The sequence below is a fragment of the Globicephala melas genome, chromosome 17, assembly GCF_963455315.2.
Source record: "Globicephala melas chromosome 17, mGloMel1.2, whole genome shotgun sequence".
Lineage (NCBI taxonomy): Eukaryota > Metazoa > Chordata > Mammalia > Artiodactyla > Delphinidae > Globicephala > Globicephala melas.
Window position 1 is genome coordinate 396,275 of NC_083330.1, and position 19,936 is coordinate 416,210.

The following is a 19,936-nucleotide window of genomic DNA, read 5'->3' on the forward strand; positions in this document are numbered from 1 at the left end:
TTTTCAAACAACAGGGGCGCCTTCTCCTGTGGGGACTGCTCCCGCGTGGTCACCTCTCCCCTCCTCAGAAGGCACCTGCAGGTCTTCCTGGACTGCCCCTTGCGACCCCAGTGCACAGTGAGGGTCAAGGTAGGAACAGGTGGGAGCTCGTGCATCCGCGTCCACCTACTGCGCGCCCCCTTCACCCGCGGCCGGGCCGGGGCGGCATCTCCTGCTCTTTTCCTGGGAAAGGGGGCAGGGCTCCCCCGAGGGGCCGCAGCCCTCCCCTGTCTGACTTAAGGCTCTGCGATGGAAGCTGGTGGCTTCGAGTCACACATCAGGTCTCGGTGGGGGATCCTTCCGGTGAGCGGGGTGGGGGTCCTGACTCCGCCCGTGGCTGTTCTTGCAGCTGCTGCAGCACAGCATCTCTTCGCTCCTGAGGTTTGCCGCCTGCGAGGACGGGGTAAGTTGGGGCGCCCAGCCCAGGTGCGTGTCCTTACTCTCCTCCCCCGTGTCCCCTGGCTGCAAGGGCCCTCCATGTGCCACATGGAGCTGAGAGTCCGGACTCTCCCGAGACTCGGCTAGGCCTTCTGCTCCCTCTTCTGACTCACGCCCGAGTCTGCTAACAAGATCCTTTCCCTTTTGGAATCGAGGTTATTTTCTGATCGGTCTTGCAGTAGACATACGAATCTGTCCCCCAGCTTTGATTATGGTAAGTCGGTCTTGAGGTTTCAGGTTAAACCTCCTGCCATGGTTTCACGTTAATAGGACAATTACCTGAGATGCACGTTTTTCTAAATTGCTGGGTCTCTAGTCTGAGTGCCTGGAAACTTGACTTTCACTTCTCACATCTGCCCTGTTACTGTGGTGAGCTTTGTAAAGAGGTGTGAGGTGTGCTCCTCAAAGAAAGCACCGCCTGAGCACACATACCTTACCTTTGGTCCTCACATAAACGAGAGAGGTCTGTCCTTGTCAGAGCCATTTGAAAGCCCCGCCAAGTGGCCTGTGGAATCGCTGAGCCCTGGAGAGAGTGCTGTGTCTGTGCCCTGCCGGGATCCACATCCAGGTGGCAGATATGGGCCAGCTTGTGAGACTGCTGTGAAAGGGGAGGCTCACACTTGCAGAACTTTGTGATGGGTTCCCGAAGCGAAATGCCAGCTCTGATGCCAGCCCGAATTTGGAGGCTCCCAGGCTGCTCTCCCGGCCACTTGCCAGTCCTGTCCCAGCCCGTCCTGGGCTTGGGGTGTCGGGGGAGAAGCAGCCCTCAACACTCTTTCATGTGCACCGGATGCCAGAGTTCGGAGTAAATTGGAATGTGGACAAATCTGTGCACAGAACCTTTAAGGATCCCTGGTCTGACTGTGGTTCCAGCTCTCATTCCTGGCCTCGCGCATCTCGAGAGCAACTCGGTGACCCCTGCAGCGCAAACCTTTGTCCGGGGGGCTGCTGCGTGGTGGGGATTGATGTTTGAACCCTGCTGTAGGAGGGCTTATAGACACATGTGCCTGACTGTGTGACAGTCCGTGTCAGTAAGCGTGTGTGATGCCTGGGCACCGTGCTGCCCGCTGTCCCCGTGCTGCCTCACCTCCTCCCCAGCATCCCCGTGGGCGCAGCCCATGCTGCCCGGGAGGCGTCGGGGTAGGCCCGTGGCACGCTCCCTGCCGGATGCAGAGACACTGCAGAGCGGGGCTATCGCTCTGCTCACCACCTGCAGGGTAGCCAGCCCGGGTAGGGCCCGCAGGGGCCTTGTGTGTGTTGCGCTCTCGTGGAGTCCTGCGTTTCACGGGTGGCGAGGCCGCAGTTCTTGGGACTGCGGGTGCTTAGGTGAGGCCGATGGAGTGGGTTCCAAGGTGGGGCTGCAAACGGGCACTAAAGCCGGCAGATCCGGGTCATCGGAGAACACGTTCCTCTGGAGGATGCTGGGGGAGTGCTGCTTAAGAACAGAGCGAAACGAACCCAGCAGAGCGCATGGCTGAACGCCTGGGGACGGCACCCAGAGCACCTGCCGGCCCTGCGGTTACTCAGGCACCTGCCTCCCCTGGGCCCCCGACTCCCAGGAGGGTGGCCCTCAGCCACCTGCTCCATCCAGGGACCTGGCAGGAACCCGCGTTCACGTGTCGCTTCGGGTGGAGGCAGGCTGTGCCTCCCCCACAGTAAACTCCTGCTGCTCCTAGAGACACAAGAGGCGGGCGTGCGGCCCAGTTGGCGAGCGCCTCGGTGGCCCTGCGTGGCTGCTCTGCTGTCAGAGGCGAGGCCGGTAGGACTGGGGGGGCGCCGAGCTCCTAACCCCCCGCTACCGCCCCCCGGTCTATGCCCGGTGGATTCTCAGGCTTTACGCTGACCTGGAGGGAAGCGGACACCTTCCTTCCTACCTGTAGGAGACCTCCCGGGGGCATCGGCCACGAGGCTCATCTGGATTCTGTCGGTTTTCAGGATGAGAAGGTACATCCGCCAAAATCCAGAGAATCAGATGACTTTACACGAGAACCGCGGCTCCACTCCCGGAACAAAATGTGCTGCTTCCGGGCCGGCACACACACGTGCCTTTAAAATAGAGGCACATTTTACACACGTGCGTTCGTATGACCGGCACATGTGAGTTTACTGGTGTGATTGTTTTAACTTCTCCGTCTTAACTTCTCCCCAATATAATGTATAGTGTAATGTCCATTTATAAACGAGACAGTTATTATCAAAAACTGTAGTTGCCAACCCTGACACTTTAAAAAGAGGGTTTCTGCAGACTTTTCTTCCAACGCCAAGGCCCGTGCTCGTACCCAGCCGCCTGGGCCCACACCCACGCGCAGGTGCAGCCCTCAGTAGCCAGCCCGGGTAAAAGCCCTGGGAGTGACCTTGACGTCTTGGCCGCGGGAGGCCTCCCCACTGTCCAGTCGCATCCTCTCCTTCCCTCTCTCTGCCTGCCTGGACTGGCGACTCTCAGCCCTGCTTCACCTGGCGTGCCACCAGGAAAGCCGCAGCTCCCTGCAAGCCACGGTGGGGAGGCCGTGCCTGTCTCGTACGCGGGAAGACAGCCACGGCGGTGAGCTGGCTTTAGGGCAGCGTCCACATCCCAGACCGATCTGGACACTTACTGCTTCGGAATGAGCCGTCTCAAGGCTCGGTGCCTCCACACCGACTCTGCACACAGACCTGCAGTCTGGACGAGGCTCCGTGGGGCAGCAGCCGGTGCCCCAAAGCTGGGCTGGTGTCCCAGGAGGCCCTTCAGTCCCCGGCTGGCTGCTGTGCTCCTGTCGGCTGGGACCTTCCTGGGCTCTGGCCAGACACCCACACGGCCTGGACGCCCTCACAGCATGTGACTGGGTCCCGAGCCGGGCAGAAGATGGGCCCCGGTCCTGACAGAGCCTGGGACACACTCAGTGCCCCTCCCCTCCCACTCTGTTCACCAGAAGCCGGTTGGCCGCCCAGCCTGGACCCAGGGGTAGGGCAGCGAGGTGCCTGTCAAGGAGCTACAGACGTGCCAGCTTTGGCCATGTTGTCTGACACCCGCCCGCCCCCACCGAGTCCCCTCTGCCAAGACACTAATGGTGGAGGGGCGAGTTAGCAGTGAGCTCAGTCACCACAGACGCCCGTCAAGTGTCTGGCACAGAGGAGGGCTGAGAGGTACTCCTGACGTTACTCTGCAAGTGGCAGCAAAGGAGTTTCCGAAAGAACACATGACGACCTTCTAGGGCTTCAGTCTCCAAAGACCAATAAACCTCTGTTTTCAGCCCCACCCCCAAAAGAAACCGTTCTGAGGTGTGATCCACGGAGGCCAGGAGGGCACAGCACACCTTCCCAGCCTGCTCACCTGGGGCCCCTGCCGCCCGTGGCTCTACATTCCCGTGTAGAGATGAAACTTGCCCACAATTCACCAGTTCCCTAAGACAATTCGTCCAACAATGTGAAGGAAAGGCTTTCTGTGGCATAGGAAGAGGTGTTCAGCTCAGTGCGACTCTGGGAGAAATGGGATCCTGTTAAGGAGGGAAGTTTGGGGCAAAGGAAGTCCTTTGACCAGAAGTGTTGCTCAAGTGGGGAAGTGGGATGCAGCAGCAGGCGTGATGTGTGCCTCCTGCTGGGACGCAGGGCACGGCCCTTCCCATGTGTTTCCCCCCCCCAGTTTCTCTCCTAGGACGGCCAGCTGGGAGATGCACATCCTTGCACCCACTAACAAACATCGATCACAGATACTTTTAATGTTCTTGTGTAAAAACTAGCTCGGGGGCTTCCCTGGTGGTGCAGTGGTTGGGAATCCGCCTGCCGATGCGGGGGACGTGGGTTCGTGCCCCGGTCCAGGAAGATCCCACATGCCGCGGAGCGGCTGGGCCCGTGAGCCATGCCCGCTGAGCCTGCACGTCCAGAGCCTGTGCTCCGCAACGGGAGAGGCCACAACAGGGAGAGGCCCGCGTACCGCAAAAAAAAAAACAAAAAAACAAAAAAAACTCGGCTACCAGAAAAAAGCACTTCCTTCCTTTGCTTTTGCTGCAGCCTGTTCTCTCCTCTGGAGAGGGGTGGAGAGGGGTCATGGGCCGGGGAAGGGCCTAATGCTCTGTCTTTGGTGACCTTAGCCGATGGGAACAGCACGCCCAGGGATGTTTGCTTTAACCAGCCTGCCTCTTATCCCTGCAGAGTTACGAGGTGAGGAGTGTCCTTGGAAAGGAGGTGGGGCCGATAACCTGTTTCGTCCGGTCCATCGCCACCCGCCCGGCCAGCTGCGTGGGATTGGAGGAGGTGGAACTCCTGAGCGAGGGGGGAGCCTCTTCAGCACATGGGTGGCAGCCGCAGGATCCGTGAACTTTACAAAGTGGCTGCCAGTGGTGGTGGTTCGGTAGTTATTTGTTAACTCTAGGCAGAGTGAATGTCCTTTATGATCTTGAAGTGGAACTTCGATTGGGGCAAATGTTAGTAAAATGGCTTTGTAAACTGTAAATCAAAGTACTTCTTTCTGCGATGATATATATTTTTATTGCCTTTCTGCAAATTTAGAAACACGACAGAGCTTAAATAAGCTTGAGGTTTTCATTTTGTATTTACCTTAGACAATAATGTAGTAGAAAAAGTTATTTTGTTCTACTGTAATTCTAAAGTGTTCAAATTTTACAATGATTCAACGTGTTTTTCTTATATTTCTTTTAACATTTCCCCAAAGAATGACCCTGCCGAGTGTAAACCTTTGTCCTCTATCGTCATATTACTGCTCTGCACAGTGTCCAGCCTAAGCGTTCTGCAGCTCAGTATTTTTTGGAAAATGTTCTGGGGAACTATGTCAGAGGTAAAACTGTTTCCCATAAAGTAGAGATAAAGTGACTGGCCTGATGGTAGCTCCTTACGGAGAGACTGACAGGTCTGGTTAGTCCTGCCGGGCACTGCGCAGGACTACGCTGCCGCAGGAGAGCTGGGGAATCGTTCACCTTGTTGGCAGAGATCTGAGTTAAAACTAAAACCACGGATTAATCTGGACACTACAAAGATTTCGCGTTTCCTCCCTTATGACAGTGTAATAATGACAGGCCACGGTTAACTAATTACATAATATAGACGTAGCAGCCCAGACCAAGGGAGGCTGCCTAGTACCCACTCTCATGGGGGAAAGGCAACGGCTTTATTTATTCGTCCAGATTCAGCCTTGAAGCATTACCAGTACCGGGAAGGTAGCCGATTTTAAGTAGCTTTGTGACCGTCCTTTCCATCTCCTATATGACTTCTGTACTTTATGCACTTTGAAAATCTACTTGAAGCTGTCTACAGGACTGAGGGAAGCGAAAGCAAATCCCATGAAAGCCAGAATGAGTGGGACTGGTTTTCGGATAACCTGAGCCCTCCTCTCCTTGCCCCCGACTCGAGGTGGGACCCGCTCCGGCCGGTTTCCGACACGTTCCCGGGGCGCCTTCCACCCGAGCGGGTCTCGCTCGGCAAGTTAACCGGCACGTCCGCAGGTGGAGTTTGGCCTGTTGGAGAAGCAAAGCGACGGTCCTTCCAGGAACCCGGCCCCGGGGCGCACACCAGCCAGACGCGCCCTCGCGTCCTCCCCGGCCAGTCCGGAGGGCCGCGAGGGCAGGAATCAAGGTGGGTCTAACACGCCTTTATTCTTACAAATACTGTAAAAATCAGTATAAAAAAGTGAGCATGCTCAGTCTTTTCCTCGTATCTACAGTACAAAGGTTTGTCCGAAAAGTCTCTCTAACGAATGTACCTTAGCTGCCTCCTCGGGCGTAGGATGCAGAGAAGCTGCCGTCACAGTAACTTAGGGTCCACGCGGCAGCTGTCCGAGTCCCGGCCCCGCCCGGGGGTCCGGCACGGCGGTTCCAGGCACTGCGGCCGCAGCCCGCACGCCCCCCGCGTCACCGCGCGTCCGCCGCCCCCGCGCCGGGCAAAAAGGGCGCGCCGGGCAGCTGCTTGAAGAAGCGCCGCAGGCCGGCCAGGTCCCGCGTGAGCTGCTCCACGCGCTGCTGTAGCTTCTCGTTCTCGGCCGAAAGCTCCACCAGCTTCTGCTGCATCTCCTGGTTGCGCCGCTTAGCCTTGTCGCGGCTCTTGCGCACGGCGATGTTGTTGCGCTCCCGCCGCTGCCGGTACTCGGGGCTGCCGCGGTCCGGGCCCCGCTTGCCCGCTGCCTTGTCGCGCGCCGCCCCGGGAGCTGGGGGCGCGGGGCTGCGGCGCGGCGGCTCGGGCGACGCGGGCGGAGTGGGCTGCGCGGCGGCCGCCAGGCTCACCACTGTCTGCGCGCACGCGGCCACCTGCGCGGGCAGCAGCGAGCCGGGCGCGTCGCCGTCGCCCCAGTCGGGCTCGCGCTTGAGCGGTCGCGGCGCGGGGCCGGGGCCCGCGGGGCGCGCGGGGCCCCCGGGCAGCAGCTCCAGGGCGCCCGCCTTGTGGTTGCTGTTGAAGAGGTCGGCGAAGAGCTCATCGTGGCACAGCTCCAGGGTGGGCACGGCGGCCATGGAGTCGATGTAGGCGCTGAAGTCGATAGCGCTCTCGTCGTCGTACATGGCGGGCGCGGCCGGCTCGGCTCCGCGACCCAGCTTCCCCGCGCGGCCGGGCTCGTAGAAGGCGGCGGGCTCCGCAGTCCAGGGCGCGCCGCGCGCCGGGCCGTCCAGGCTGAAGAGCGCGGCGCTCATGGCGGCGTCGGGCCGACGGCGAGCGCGGTCCTCGGGCGGGCCGGGCGCCGCCTTTTCTAGCCGGACTGACGCGCACGCCCCGCCCCGCCCCGGCCGCGGACCGCGGGACCCCCGCCCGCGCGCCTCCCCCGTGCTTCCTGCCCGCCGGCCCGGCCCGCGCGGCGCTGCCGGGAACGACCCTCCCTCGGCCGCGCCTCCTCCTTCCTGCTGGTGGGTCGGGGCCTCTGCGCCCGCGGAGTCGCGGCGGAACCAGAACGGGGCCCGGGCCAGCGCGCGGACTAGGGCCCGGGGGCGCTCCCCCGCGGCTTCAGGGAATTAGGGTCTCGCGGCTTCCGGATGGCGGGGTTGGAGACGCTGCCCCGCGGGGTTCCGCCGGGTCCGGGGGTCGCTCTCCAACCCCGCGCGCCTAGGGCCGGGGGAAGCCGGGAACCACGAGCGCGCGAGAGCTCCGCGCCCCCGGAAAGCCCACGAACGCCCGGGAGCTCCACACTCAGAGCCCCGGGAGCCTCGCGACCCCGACGCTGCTTCCAGGGACACTAGAGCAGTGCCATCTTGCGGTGATGCCTTACTTCAGTCCTGTCTTTAGTTCTAGGCTCTTTTTTTTTTTTAAATGCTGTTCAGTATTATTCCAAAAAGAAGTGCCTTTGGATCCAAAGCAGTGGGGTGGGTCCCCTTTAGGAGGAAAATAAGCTTTATACTAGCAGCTCTGACACGGTGTTAACTCGCTAGCTCTTCACATTGTAAAATGCAGGTAAAGACTGAACTGGCTTTGTTGGTTAACGTTTCCTACAATTTGGGTCAGGCATTTCGGGTCACTTCTATTTTTCACATCACCGTCCCTGTTCGGACCTGGTCTCTGTCCACATCCTTTCTCATTTCGTTGCTTCCCGACACCAAACGCTCCACAAGCTCCACAGTATTCCAGAGGTGACTTCTGATGACGGCACCATGGTATACTGAATAGGTTTTCTAGGAGGACAGACATAATAACGCTAGAATTACTCAGGAGCCGTGATGTGGATGTCACACGATTAATTATCTATTAAAGGTAAAACCCAGGAACACTTAGAGTGTGGTTCATGCACACCCAGAGGAAAGACATATCTATTTTGGAAGCCATAAAAACACTACTAAAGCCCTCCCCAGTCAGGGATTGCAAAATAAATACACAGAGAACCATATTCTCATGAAAATAATTCAGTGAGATGATTAGTAGATTCAGATGTCAAATTGGGATTGAGCTTGAAAGAGATGCTACGCCCATCTTTTTTTCAATGTATTAACTAGTAATGATAATGTTTAGATTTAAGAGTTTTCTTCCCTTTTACTGAAAAAGAGAAAGGAGAGGTCGTAGACCAACAAAGTAGAGATTTGTCATGACGTTTAACGGCAAGTGAAAGACTATTAAAAATACAATAAAACAATTTAAAGTTTAGTTCTGTGACAGCAGTTGTCCACAGTCATTTCTTGAATGTCTCCACTTATTGTCTTTTCCTAACTCTACTGTTAATTTATCCGAGATAAATACAAAGTTGGTCATGATTCCTCATTGTTAGGAGTCTTGAGCCTGTGTTCTGAAAACTGTCTAAAGGAAGCAGTCAAATAAGAAAGTATTCCTTAAAAACGTCGGAGCCTTGGATTCACCCGTGTTTATGAGGACATTGCTATGTTGAGCTTAGTTGAGTTGTTCAAATGCAGCACTTCATGTGGACTTTCTAAACACGTCCGTCCTTTAGAAACTCAGGAGGCTGGATGTGCTCCAGCTGTGGGACACTGTCGGGGTTAGGAAATCGGGCCGGCTCACTCATAACACGAAGGGGCCATACCTCAGTCCTCAGGAGGGACCACTTTCGGATGCTTCATACGGTGCAAGATATGGGGCAACAACAGTTCTCCAAATGAAAGTCTGGAACAGTGAAAATGTTTTTGAGCAATGCCAGTGTCAAGAGGAGGGAAATTGTGACTCTAGCGCCCTCTTCAGATGATGATTCTCAACTATCAGATTAGATACTTTTGTTCATCTTCTGGCTCAGGAATAATTTTAACTGTATGATATGTTCTCATGTGTTTTGTGTCAGACAATAGTGAGGTTACAAATACAGGCTTTTCGGATAAACCTGATTTCCAGTATTTTTTTGTGTGTGTGGGAAAGGAAATATGAGGGCCAAAAGAATAAAGCCCCTGGGAATTAGGGTCACACATCCTTGGCAGTGCTTTATAAAGCCTGTGTATTTTACTAAAAACCTACTGTGATGGGTAGAAAATTCTGCATTCACTTCAGCCTCTGGAATTTAAGAGACAGATCTCCCAGATTACAAAGTAGCCAGAGCTGAAAACAGTTATTTGATTCTGTGAGTCAGGTGTCCAACCTGCCATACAGTTGCACATGTTCCCAGTAATAGAACACAAGGAGGAGCGATTTGCCTTCCCAGCCTGTTATTCCTGTGAAGTGGATTCAGTCCCTCAGGCACACCTGTCAGCCCTGCCACAGCTCATTGGTAGTTTGATAGGAATGGTGCTGAATCTGTAGATTGCCTTGGGTAGTATGGTCATTTTAACAATACTGATTCTTCCCATCTGAGAACAAGGTACATCTTTCCATCTGTTTACGTCATCATCACATTCTTTCATCAACGTCTTACTTTTCAGATTATATGCCTTTTGCCTCCTTAGGTAGGTTTATTCCTAAGTATTTTATTCTTTTTGATGTGATGGTAAATGGGATTGTTTCTTTAATTTCTCTGAGATTTCATTGTTAGTGTATAGAACTGTAGCAGATTTCTATATATTTATTTTGTATCCTGTAACTTTACCAGATTCTTTGGTGAACTCTAAGAGTTTTCTGGTGGCATCTTTAGGATTTTCTCTGTATAGCAAATCGTGTCATTAGCAAACAGTGACAGTTTTGCTTCTTCCTTTCCTATTTGGATCCTTTCTTTTCTTTTTCTTCTCTGATTGCAGTGGGTAGGACTTCCAAAACTATGTTGAATAAAAGTGGGCATCCTTGTCTTGTTCCTCATCTTAGAGGGAATGCTTTCATATCTCATAGTTGAGTGTGATGTTAACTGTGGGTTTGTCATATATGGCCTTTATTATGTTGAGGTAGGTTCCCTCTATGCCCGCTTTCTGGAGAGTTTTATCATAAATGGGTGTTGAATTTTATCAGAATCTTTTTCTGCATCTACTGAGATGATCGTATGGTTCTTCTTCTTCAATTTGTTAACCATGTTGATTTGTGGATATTGAAAAATCCTCGTATCCCTGGAATAGATCCCACTTGATCATGGTGTATGATCTTTTTAATATATTGTTGAATATGGTTTGCTGGTATTTTGTTGAGAATTTTTGCATCTGTGTTCATCAGTGATACTGGTTTTGTGATGTCTTTGGTTTTGGTGTCAGGGTGATGGTGGCCTCACAGAATGGGTTCGGAAGTGTTTCTTCCTCTGCAGTTGTTCCTCTGCAATAGTTTCAGAAGGATAGGTGTTAACTCTTCTCTAAATGTTTGGTAGAATTTGCCTGTGAAGCCATCTGGTCCTGGACTTCTATTTGTTGGGAGTTTTTATTTTTTATTTATTCATTTTCTTAAATCTATTGTTTTGGCTGCATTGGGTCTTCGTTGCCGTGCTAGGGCTTTCTCTAGTTGCAGCGAGCGGGGGCTACTGTTCATTGCAGTGTGCAGGCTTGCGGTGGCTTCTCGTGTTGTGGAGCATGGGCTCTAGGCGCATGGGCTTCAGTAGTTGCAGCATGCGGGCTCAGTAGTTGTGGCACGTGGGCCTTAGAGCGCGTGAGCTTCATTAGTCGTGGTGCCTGGGCTCTAGGGCATGTGGGCTTTAGTAGTTGTGGCTCACGGGCTCTAGAACACAGGCTCAGTAGTTGTGGCGCACGGGCTTAGTTGCTCCGTGGCATGTGGGCTCTTCCCGGATGAGGGATCGAACCCGTGTCCCCTGCATTAACAGGTGGATTCTTAACCACTGGGCCACCAGGGAAGTCCCTGTTGAGAGTTTTTAAATCACAGTTTCAATTTCAGTACTTGTGACTGGTCTGTTCGTATTTTCTATTTCTTCCTGGTTCAGTCTTGGGAGAATTTATGAATTCTGGGTTGTCCATTTTATGGCCGTATATTTGCTCATTGTAGTCTCTTACGATCTTTTCTATTTCTGTGGTGTCAATTGTAACTTCTCTTTTTCATTTCTGATCTTATTGATTTGGGCCTTCTCCCTTTTTTTCTTGAGGAGTCTGGCTAAAGGTTTATCAATTTTGTTTAGTTTTTCAGAGAACCAGCTTTTAGTTTCATTGATCTTTTCTGTTTTTTTTTTTAAATATTTTTATTGGAGTATAATTGCTTTACAATGGTGTGTGTGTTAGTTTCTGCTTTATAACAGAGTGAATTAGTTATACATATACATATATCCTTGTATCCCCTCCATCCCCTCCCTCTTGCATCTCCCTCCCACCCTCCCTATCCCACCTCTCTAGGTGGTCACAAAGCATTGAGCTGATCTCCCTGTGCTATGTGGCTGCTTCCCACTAGCTACCTGTTTTACATTTGGTAGTGTATATATGTCCATGCCACTCTCTCATTTCGTCCCAGGTTACCCTTCCCCCTCCCCATGTCCTCAAATCCATTCTCTATGTCTGCATCTTTATTCCTGTCCTGCCCCTAGCTTCTTCAGAACCTTTTTTTATTTTTTAAGATTCTATATATATGTGGTAGTTAGCATATAGTATTTGTTTTTCTCTTTCTGACTTACTTCACTCTGTATGACAGACTCTGGGGTCCATCCACCTCACTACAAATAACTCAATCTCATTTCTTTTTATTGCTGAGTAATATTCCATTGTATATATGTGCCACATCTTCTTTATCCCTTTATCTGTCGATGGACACTTAGGTTGCTTCCATCTCCTGGCTATTGTAAATAGAGCTGCAGTGAACACTGTGGTACATGACTCTTTTTGAATTATGGTTTTCTCAGGGTATGTGCCCAGTAGTGGGATTGCTGGGTCATATGGTAGTTTTATTTTTAGTTTCTTAAGGAACCTCCATACTGTTCTCCATAGTGGCTGTATCAGTTTACATTCCCGCCAACAGTGCCAGAGTGTTCCCTTTTCTCCACACCCTCTCCAGCATTTGTTGTTTGTAGATTTTTGATGATGGCCATTCTGACTGGTGTGAGGTGATTCCTCATTGTAGTTTTGATTTGCATTTCTCTAATGATTAATGATGTTGAGCATCCTTTCATGTGTTTGTTGGCAGTCTGTATACCTTCTTGGGAGAAATGTCTATTTAGGTCTTCTGCCCATTTTTGGATTGGGTTGCTTGTTTTTTTGATATTGAGCTGCATGAGCTGCTTGTAAATTTTGGAGATTAATCCTTTGTCATTTGCTTCATTTGCAAGTATTTTCTCCCATGCTAAGGGTTGTCTTTTCGTCCTGTTTATGATGTCCTTTGCTGTGCAAAAGCTGTGCCTCTTTCCTCTTCATTTGTTTGGTCTGGTGGGTTTATACCTTGCTCCTTCATCTGCTGTGTGTTTCTCTGTCTTCTCATTTTGCTTAACTTACTGTGTTTGGGGTCTCCTTTTCACAGGCTGCAGGTTCATACTTCCTGTTGTTTTTGGTGTCTGCCCCCAGTGGCTAAGGTTGGTTCAGTGGGTTGTGTAGGCTTCCTGGTGAAGGGGTGCCTTCCTGGTGGAGGGGTGCCTTCTGGTGGATCAGGCTGGATCTTGTCTTTCTGTTGGGCAGGACCACTTCTGGTGGTGTGTTTTGGGGTGTCTGTGAACTTAGTATGATTTTAGGCAGCCTCTCTGCTAATGGGTGGTGTTGTGTTCCTGTCTTGCTAGTTGTTTGGCATAGGGTGTCCTGCACCGTAGCTTGCTGGTTGTTGAGTGGAGCTGCGTCTTAGTGTTGAGATGGAGATCTCTGGGAGAGCTTTTGCTGTTTGATATTACGTGGAGCTGGGAGGTCTCTTGTGGACCAATGTCCTGAACTTGGCTCTCCCACCTCAGAGGCACAGCCCTGACGCCCAGCTGGAGCACGAAGACCCTGTCAGCCACATGGCTCAGAAAAGGGAGAAAGAAAGAGCGAAAGGGAGGAAGGGAGGAAGGAGGAAGGAAATAATAAAGTTATTAAAATAAAAAATAATTATTAAAAAAATTTTAATAAAAAAAGAAAAAACAAATGGACAGACAGAACCCTAGGGAAAATGGTAAAAGCAAACCTATACAGATAAAATCACACAAAGAAGCATACACATACACACAAAAAGAGAAAAAGGGAAAAAATATATATATATATATATGTATCATTGCTCCCAAAGTCCACCTCCTCAATTTGGGATGATTCGTTGTCTATTCATGTATTCCACAGATGCGGGTACATCAAGTTGATTGTGGGGATTTAATCCGCTGCTCCTGAGGCTGCTGGGAGAGATTTCCCTTTCTCTTCTTTGTTCTCACAGCTCCCGGGGCTCAGCTTTGGATTTGGCCCAACCTCTGTGTAGGTCGCCGGAGGGCGTCTGTTCTTTGCTCAGACAGGACGGGGTTAAAGGAGCCACTGATTCGGGGGCTCTGGCTCACTCAGGCCGGGGGGAGGGAGGGGTATGGGTGCGGGGTGAGCCTGTGGCAGCAGAGGCCAGCGTGACATTGCCCCAGCCTGAGGCGCGCCGTGCGCTCTCCTGGGGAAGTTGTCCCTGGATCCCGGGACCCTGGCAGTGGCGGGCTGCACAGGCTCCCCGGAAGGGGGGGTGTGAGAGTGACCTGTGTTCGCACACAGGCTTCTTGGTGGCGGCAGCAGCAGCCTTAGCGTCTCATGCCCGTCTCTGGGGTGTGCGCTGTTAGCCGCGGCTCGTGCCCGTCTCTGGAGCTCGTTTATGCGGTGCTCTGAACCCCCTCTCCTCGTGCACCCCGAAACAATGGTCTCTTGCCTCTTTGGCAGGTCCAGACTTTTCCTGGACTCCCTCCCGGCTAGCCGTGGCGCACTAACCCCCTGCAGGCTGTGTTCACGCCGCCAACCCCAGTCCTCTCCCTGCGCTCCGACCGAAGCCCGAGCCTCAGCTCCCAGCCCCGCCCGCCCCGGCGGGTGAGCAGACAAGCCTCTCGGGCTGGTGAGTGCTGGTTGGCACCCATCCTCCGTGCGGGAATCTCTCCGCTCTGCCCTCTGCACCCCTGTGGCTGCACTCTCCTCCACGGCTCTGAAGCTCCCCCCGCCAACCCCCGTCTCCACCAGTGATGGGGTTTCCTAGTGTATGGAAACCTTTCCTCCTTCACAGCTCCCTCCCGGAAGTGCAGGTCCTGTCCCTATTCTTTTGTCTCTGTTTATTCGTTTTTCTTTTGCCCTCTCCAGGTATGTGGGGAGTCTCTTGCCTTTTGGGAGGTCTGAGGTCTTCTGCCAGCGTTCAGTAGGTGCTCCGTAGGAGTTGTTCCACGCGTAGATGTATTTCTGATGTATGTGAGGGGAGGAAGGTGATCTCCACGTCTTACTCCTCCATCTTGAAGGTCTCGTCTGTTGTTTTCTTCGTCTCTGTTTCATTTATTTCTGCTCTGATCTTTATGATTTCTTTCCTTCTGCTGACTTGGGTTTTGTTTGTTCTTCTTTCTCTAGTTGCTTTAGGTGTAAGGTTAGGTTGTTTATTTGAGATTTTCCTTGTTCTCTGAGGTAAGCTGTATCACTATAAGCTTCCCTCTTAGAACCACTTTTGCTGCGTTCCACAGGTTTTGGATCGTTGTGTTTTTGTTTTGTCTGTAGGTAGTTTTGATTTCCTCTTTAATCTATTCAATGATCCACTGGTTGTTTAGCAGCATAGTGTTTAGCTTCCACATGTTTGTGTTTTTTGCAATTTTTTTTCCTGTAGTTGATTTCTGGTCTCTGTACTGTTGCGTTTGGAAAAGATGCTTGATATGATTTCAGTTGTCTTAAATTTACCAAGGCTTATTTTGTGGCCTAGCATGTAATCCATCCTGGAGAATTTTCCATATGCACTTGAAAAGAATATGTATTCTGCTGCTTTAGGATGGAATGCTCTATATATATGAATTAAGTCCATGTGGTCTAATGTGTTATTTAAGGCCTGTGTTTCCTGATGGATTTTCTGTCTGGATGATCTGTCCATTAATATAAGTGGGGTGTTAAAGTCCCCCACTAGTATTGTGTTACCATCAATTTCTCCTTTTATGTCTCTTAATATTTGCCTTATATTTAGGTGCCTCCCATATGTATATACAATTGTTGTATCTTCCTGGATGATCCCTTGATCATTATGTAGTGTCCCTCCTTGTCTCTTACAACAGTCTTTATTTTAAAGTCGATTTTGTCTGATGTAAGTATTACTACTCTGGCTTTCGATTGATTTCCACTTGCATGGAATACCTTTTTCCACTCCCTCACTTTCAGTCTGTCTGTCTCTAGATCTGAAGTGAGTCTCTTGTAGGCAGAATATCAAGGGGTCTTGTTTTTGTGTCCATCAGCCACTCTGTGTCTTTTAGTTGGAGCATTTACTCTGTTGACATTTAAGGTAATCATCGATATGTATGTTCTCACTGCCATTTTGTTAATTGTTTTGGATTTGTGTAGGGTCGTTTTTCCCTTCTTTTGTTCTCTCTCATTTGATGACTAGCTTTACTGTTATGTTTGGTTTCCTTTTTCTTTTTTGGGTACATATCTATTATAGAGTTTGGGTTTGCAGTCACTGTGAGGTTTTGTATAGCAGTCTGTATGTATACATGATTGTTTTTAAGTTGCTGATGGCTTAATTTCAAATGCATTTTGAAAACCCTGCATTTGTACTCTCCTCCCCTCCCAATTACTGTTTCTGCTTGCATATTTTGTGTCTCATTCTTTTGTGTATCCCTTAACTGCTTATTGTGGAATAGAGACAGTCTTACTACTTTTTTCTTTTAACCTCCCTACTAGCTTGGTGTGTGGAGATTTCCTACCTTCACTGTATGTTTGCCTTTACTGGTGAGCTTTTTCATTTTGTAATTTTCTTGTTTCTAGTTGTGGCCTTTTCCTTTTCACCTAGAGAAGTTCTTTTAACATTTGTTGTAAAGCCAGTTTGATGGTACTGAACTTTCGGCTTTTGACTTCTCCCTCAAATTTGAATGAGGGCCTTCCTGGATACATTATTCTTGGTTGTATTTTTTCCCCTTTCATCGCTTTAAATATATCCTGCCCCTCCCTTTTGGCCAGTAGAGTTTCTGCTGAAAAACGGGCTGTCAGCCTTATGGGAATTCCCTTGTATGTTATTTCTTATCCTCTTGCTGTTTTTAATATTCTCTCTTTATCTCTTTGTCACTTTATTTAGAGTGTGTCTTGTTGTCTTACTCTTTGGGTTCATCCTGTGTGGCAGTCTCTGTGCTTCCTGGACTTGGGTGACTTGTTCCTTTCCCAGGTTAGGGATGTTTTCAGCTATTATGTCTTAAACGTATGTTCTCAGGCTCTTTCTCTTATCTCCTTCTGGGGCCTCTATAATGCAAATATTAGTGTGTTTGATGTTGTCCCAGAGGTCTCTCAAACTGTCATTTCTTTTCATACTTTTTTTTTTTTGTTCAGTGGCAGTGATTTCCACTACTCTGTCTTCCAGCTCACTGATTTGTCCTTCTGTACTATTGATTTCTTCCAGTGTATTTTTCATTTCAGCTATCGTATTCTCCATCTGTTTGGTTACTCTTTATGTTTTCTGACTCTTTGCTCAAAACTTCTAATTTCTCACTCTGTGCATTCTTTTCCCAAATTCTTTGATCATCTTTATGATTCTCACTCTGAACCCTTTCTTGGGTAGATTGCCTGTCTCTACAACACTTAGTTTTTCTTCTGGGTTTTTTATCTTGTTCCTTCATCTGGAACATATTCCTCTGCTACCTCATTTTGTCCAAGTTGCTATTTGTATTTTTATGTTTGTGGTAAGTTACTTACATTTCTCAACCTTGGAGAAGTGGCCCTCTGTAGGAGACATCTTGTGTGTCCCAGCAGTGCACTGTCCTGCAGTGTCCTCCCATTACCTATATGTTCTAAGGGTTCCCCTAAGAGGGCTGCATGGGTCCTTCTGTTATGGTGGGCTGTGTGGGTGGTCTGGTGGGCTTGGTTGGCCCTAGCCCGGTTGGTTGCCAGGACCTGCCTTGTGCAGAAGCTGCTGGCTGCCGTTTAGCGGGGCCTGGTCACGAGGCAGCTGGCTGCAGAACCCTAAGGGGCCCTGAGGCTAGTGCCGGCTCAGTGATGGGTACAGTCAGAGTCGCAAAGATTTAGGCCTGCCCATTGGAAACAGGCAGAGTTCACCCAATGGCAGGTGAACCCAGGTCCTGAGGTTAGTGCTGGACTATTGGGGTGGGGGGCAGGGGGGCTCCTGGTTCGTCAGTCACACAGTTAAGTATGCGGTGCAGGGTATGCATTGGCCTGTTGGTGGACAGGGCTGGGGCCAGATGGTCTCAGAGTAAGGTCTGGCCTGCTGTGGGCAGGCTGGGTCTGCAGGATTGAGGTTTTCTTCTGTCTGCCCCCTGGTGGATAAGGCTGGTCAAGAGGCTGGTGCAGGCTTCCTGGAGAGAAGGCCTAGTGCCTGCCTGCTGGTGGTGGAGCTGGGTCTTGGCCCTCTGGTGGGCAGGGCCATGGTTAGGCATGGCTGTGGGCTCAGGAAGTCTTCAGGCAACCTGTCTGCTGATGGGTGGGGCTATGTGCCCACCCAGTTAGTTGTCTGGCCTGAGGTGTCCCAGCACTGGAGCCTACAGGCTGTTGGGGCCAGGTCTCGGTGCTGATGAGCCAAGATGGCAACCACCAGCAGCAGTTCACACGGTAGAATGTTCCCAAATGTCTGCCACCAGTGTGTGTGTCCCATGGTGAGCCACACCCACCCCCCACCTCTGCAGGAGACTCTCCAAGACCAGCAGATGGGTCTGACCCAGGGTCCTCTCCGATTACTGCTTTGGCCCTGGTTCCTGGTATGTGTGAGACTTCGTGTGTGCCCTTTAAGAATGAAGTCTGTTTTCCCCAGTCCTGTGGGGCTCCCAAAATTAAGCCCCTCTGGTCTTCAAAGCCAAAATGCTCTGGGGGCTTGTCTTCCTAGTGCAGGACGCCCGGGCTGGGGAGCCTGATGTAGGGCTCAGAACTCTCACTCCTGTGGGGGAACCTCTGTAATATAATTATTCTCCAGTTTGTGGGTCGCCCACCCAGGTGTGTGGGATTTGATTATATTCGTGAGTCCGTCCCTCCTATCCATCTATCTCATTGTGGTTCCATCTTTGTCTTTAGTTGTAGAAGATCTTTTTTGGTAGCTTCCATTCTTCTTCATTGTTGGTGGCTCTGCAGATAGTTGTGATTCTGGAGTGCTCCTGAGAGGAGGGGAGCTCAGGGTCTTTGTACTCTGCCATCTCGGCCAGTCCCTCTACTGTAGTTTTTTGGTTTGTAGTTTCCGTGGGGTTCATATATGATGACCTGTAACTATACTTATTTTAAACAGGTAGCCCTTTTAAAGTTCATACGCATTCTGAAACATCTACATCTACATCCTTCCCCCACACTTTTTTAGATTTATTATTTATTATATTTTTATTTTTGGCTGTGTCAGGTCTTAGTTGCGGCACATGGGATCTTCATTGAGGCATGTGGGGTCTTTTGTGTGGTGCACGGGCTTCTCTCTACTTGTAGCGTGCAGGTTTTCTCTCTCTAGTCGTGGTGTGCCGGCTGCAGGGTGCACTGGCTCTCTAGTTGTGACGTGCGGGCTCCAGAGCACGTGGGTTCTGTAGTTTGTGGCACGTGGGCTCCAGGTGAGGCGTGCAAGCTCAGTAGCTGTGGCATGCAGGCTTAGTCGCACAGCGGCATGTGGGATCTTAAATCCCTGACCAGGGATCAAACCCGCATCTCCTGCATTTGTAAGCGGATTCTTTACCACTGGACCACCAGGGAAGTCCCAACACTTTGTGTTTTTGATGCCATATTTTACATCTTCATTTTTATCTTTACTGATTATTGTAGTTATACTTGATTTTACAAGTTTTTGTCTTTTAATCTTTGTACTAGCTTATTTAAGTGATTGATCCTCAGCCTGTAAATATATATTTGCCTTCACTAGTGGGATTTTTCCTTTCCTATAGATACTTACTCTTGTTATATAGCCTTTTCTTTCCCACTTAGAGAAGACCCTTTAACATTTCTTTTAGGGCTGCTTAGTATTGGTGAACTGTTTTGGTTTCTGCTTCTCTGGGAAGTGCTTTCTCTCTCCCTCTGTTCTCAATGATAATGTTGCTGGGTAGAGCACCCTAGGTTGCATGTTTTTCCCTTTCAGCACTTTAAATATATCATGCCATTCCCTTCTGGCCACAGTTTCTGCAGAAAAGTCAGCTGATAGCCTTATGGTGGTTCCCTTGTATATGCCTCTTTTTCTATTGCTGCCTTTAGATCTCTCTCTTTAACTTATTCCATTTCAATTATGATATGTCTTGGCATCAATCTATTTGTGTTCATCTTAATTGACACACACTGTGCTTCCCATAACTGACTATGTTTCATTTCTCAGGCTTGTGAAGTTTTCAGCCATAATTTTATTAAGTGCATTTTTGACCCCCTTCTATCTCTCGCTCCTCCTTCAGGGGTGTGACCTGTATAATGTGAATGTTGGAAACACTTGATGTTATCCGAAATTCCCTTTCGGGTTTTTCTTTTTGTTGTTCTGATTGGGTTATTTCCATCTTCCAGCTCACTTATGCATTCTTCTGTATCACCTAATCTGCTGTTTATTCCTTCTGTTTTTCCTTTTAGTTACTGAATTATTAATTTCTCATTTTAAAAAATAATTTTCTAGTTAAAATTCTGTGTTCATCTCTTCTTTTTCCTAATTGTTAGCATTCTCTTTTTTGTTGGTT

At 50.3% G+C, this 19,936-nt stretch overlaps 2 protein-coding genes across 9 annotated transcripts in view; one reads left to right on the forward strand and one right to left on the reverse strand.

Moving 5' to 3' along the window:
- SPIDR (scaffold protein involved in DNA repair) overlaps positions 1 to 19,936 on the forward strand; it is a 403,848-nt gene that overhangs the window by 348,049 nt on the left and 35,863 nt on the right. For 4 of the 8 annotated variants that reach the window (XR_009559679.1, XR_009559678.1, XR_009559677.1 and 1 more), the window contains exons 18-20: positions 15 to 129; positions 389 to 442; positions 4,606 to 6,042. Coding sequence is in view for 1 of the 8 variants with exons in the window: in XM_030859801.3 (XP_030715661.1) it covers positions 15 to 129; positions 389 to 442; positions 4,606 to 4,770 (334 nt within the window). In the remaining 7 variants the exon portion in view is untranslated. Of the gene's footprint in view, positions 1 to 14; positions 140 to 388; positions 443 to 4,605; positions 7,015 to 19,936 lie in introns of those variants that run through there. The other 4 variants (XM_030859801.3, XR_009559681.1, XR_009559682.1 and 1 more) reach the window with 4 other exon arrangements.
- Positions 6,038 to 7,102, reverse strand: CEBPD (CCAAT enhancer binding protein delta). Its single transcript, XM_030859811.3, has one exon. The coding sequence runs from the start codon at positions 7,086 to 7,088 to the stop codon at positions 6,318 to 6,320; it is 771 nt and encodes a 256-aa protein (XP_030715671.1). The 5' UTR covers positions 7,089 to 7,102; the 3' UTR covers positions 6,038 to 6,317.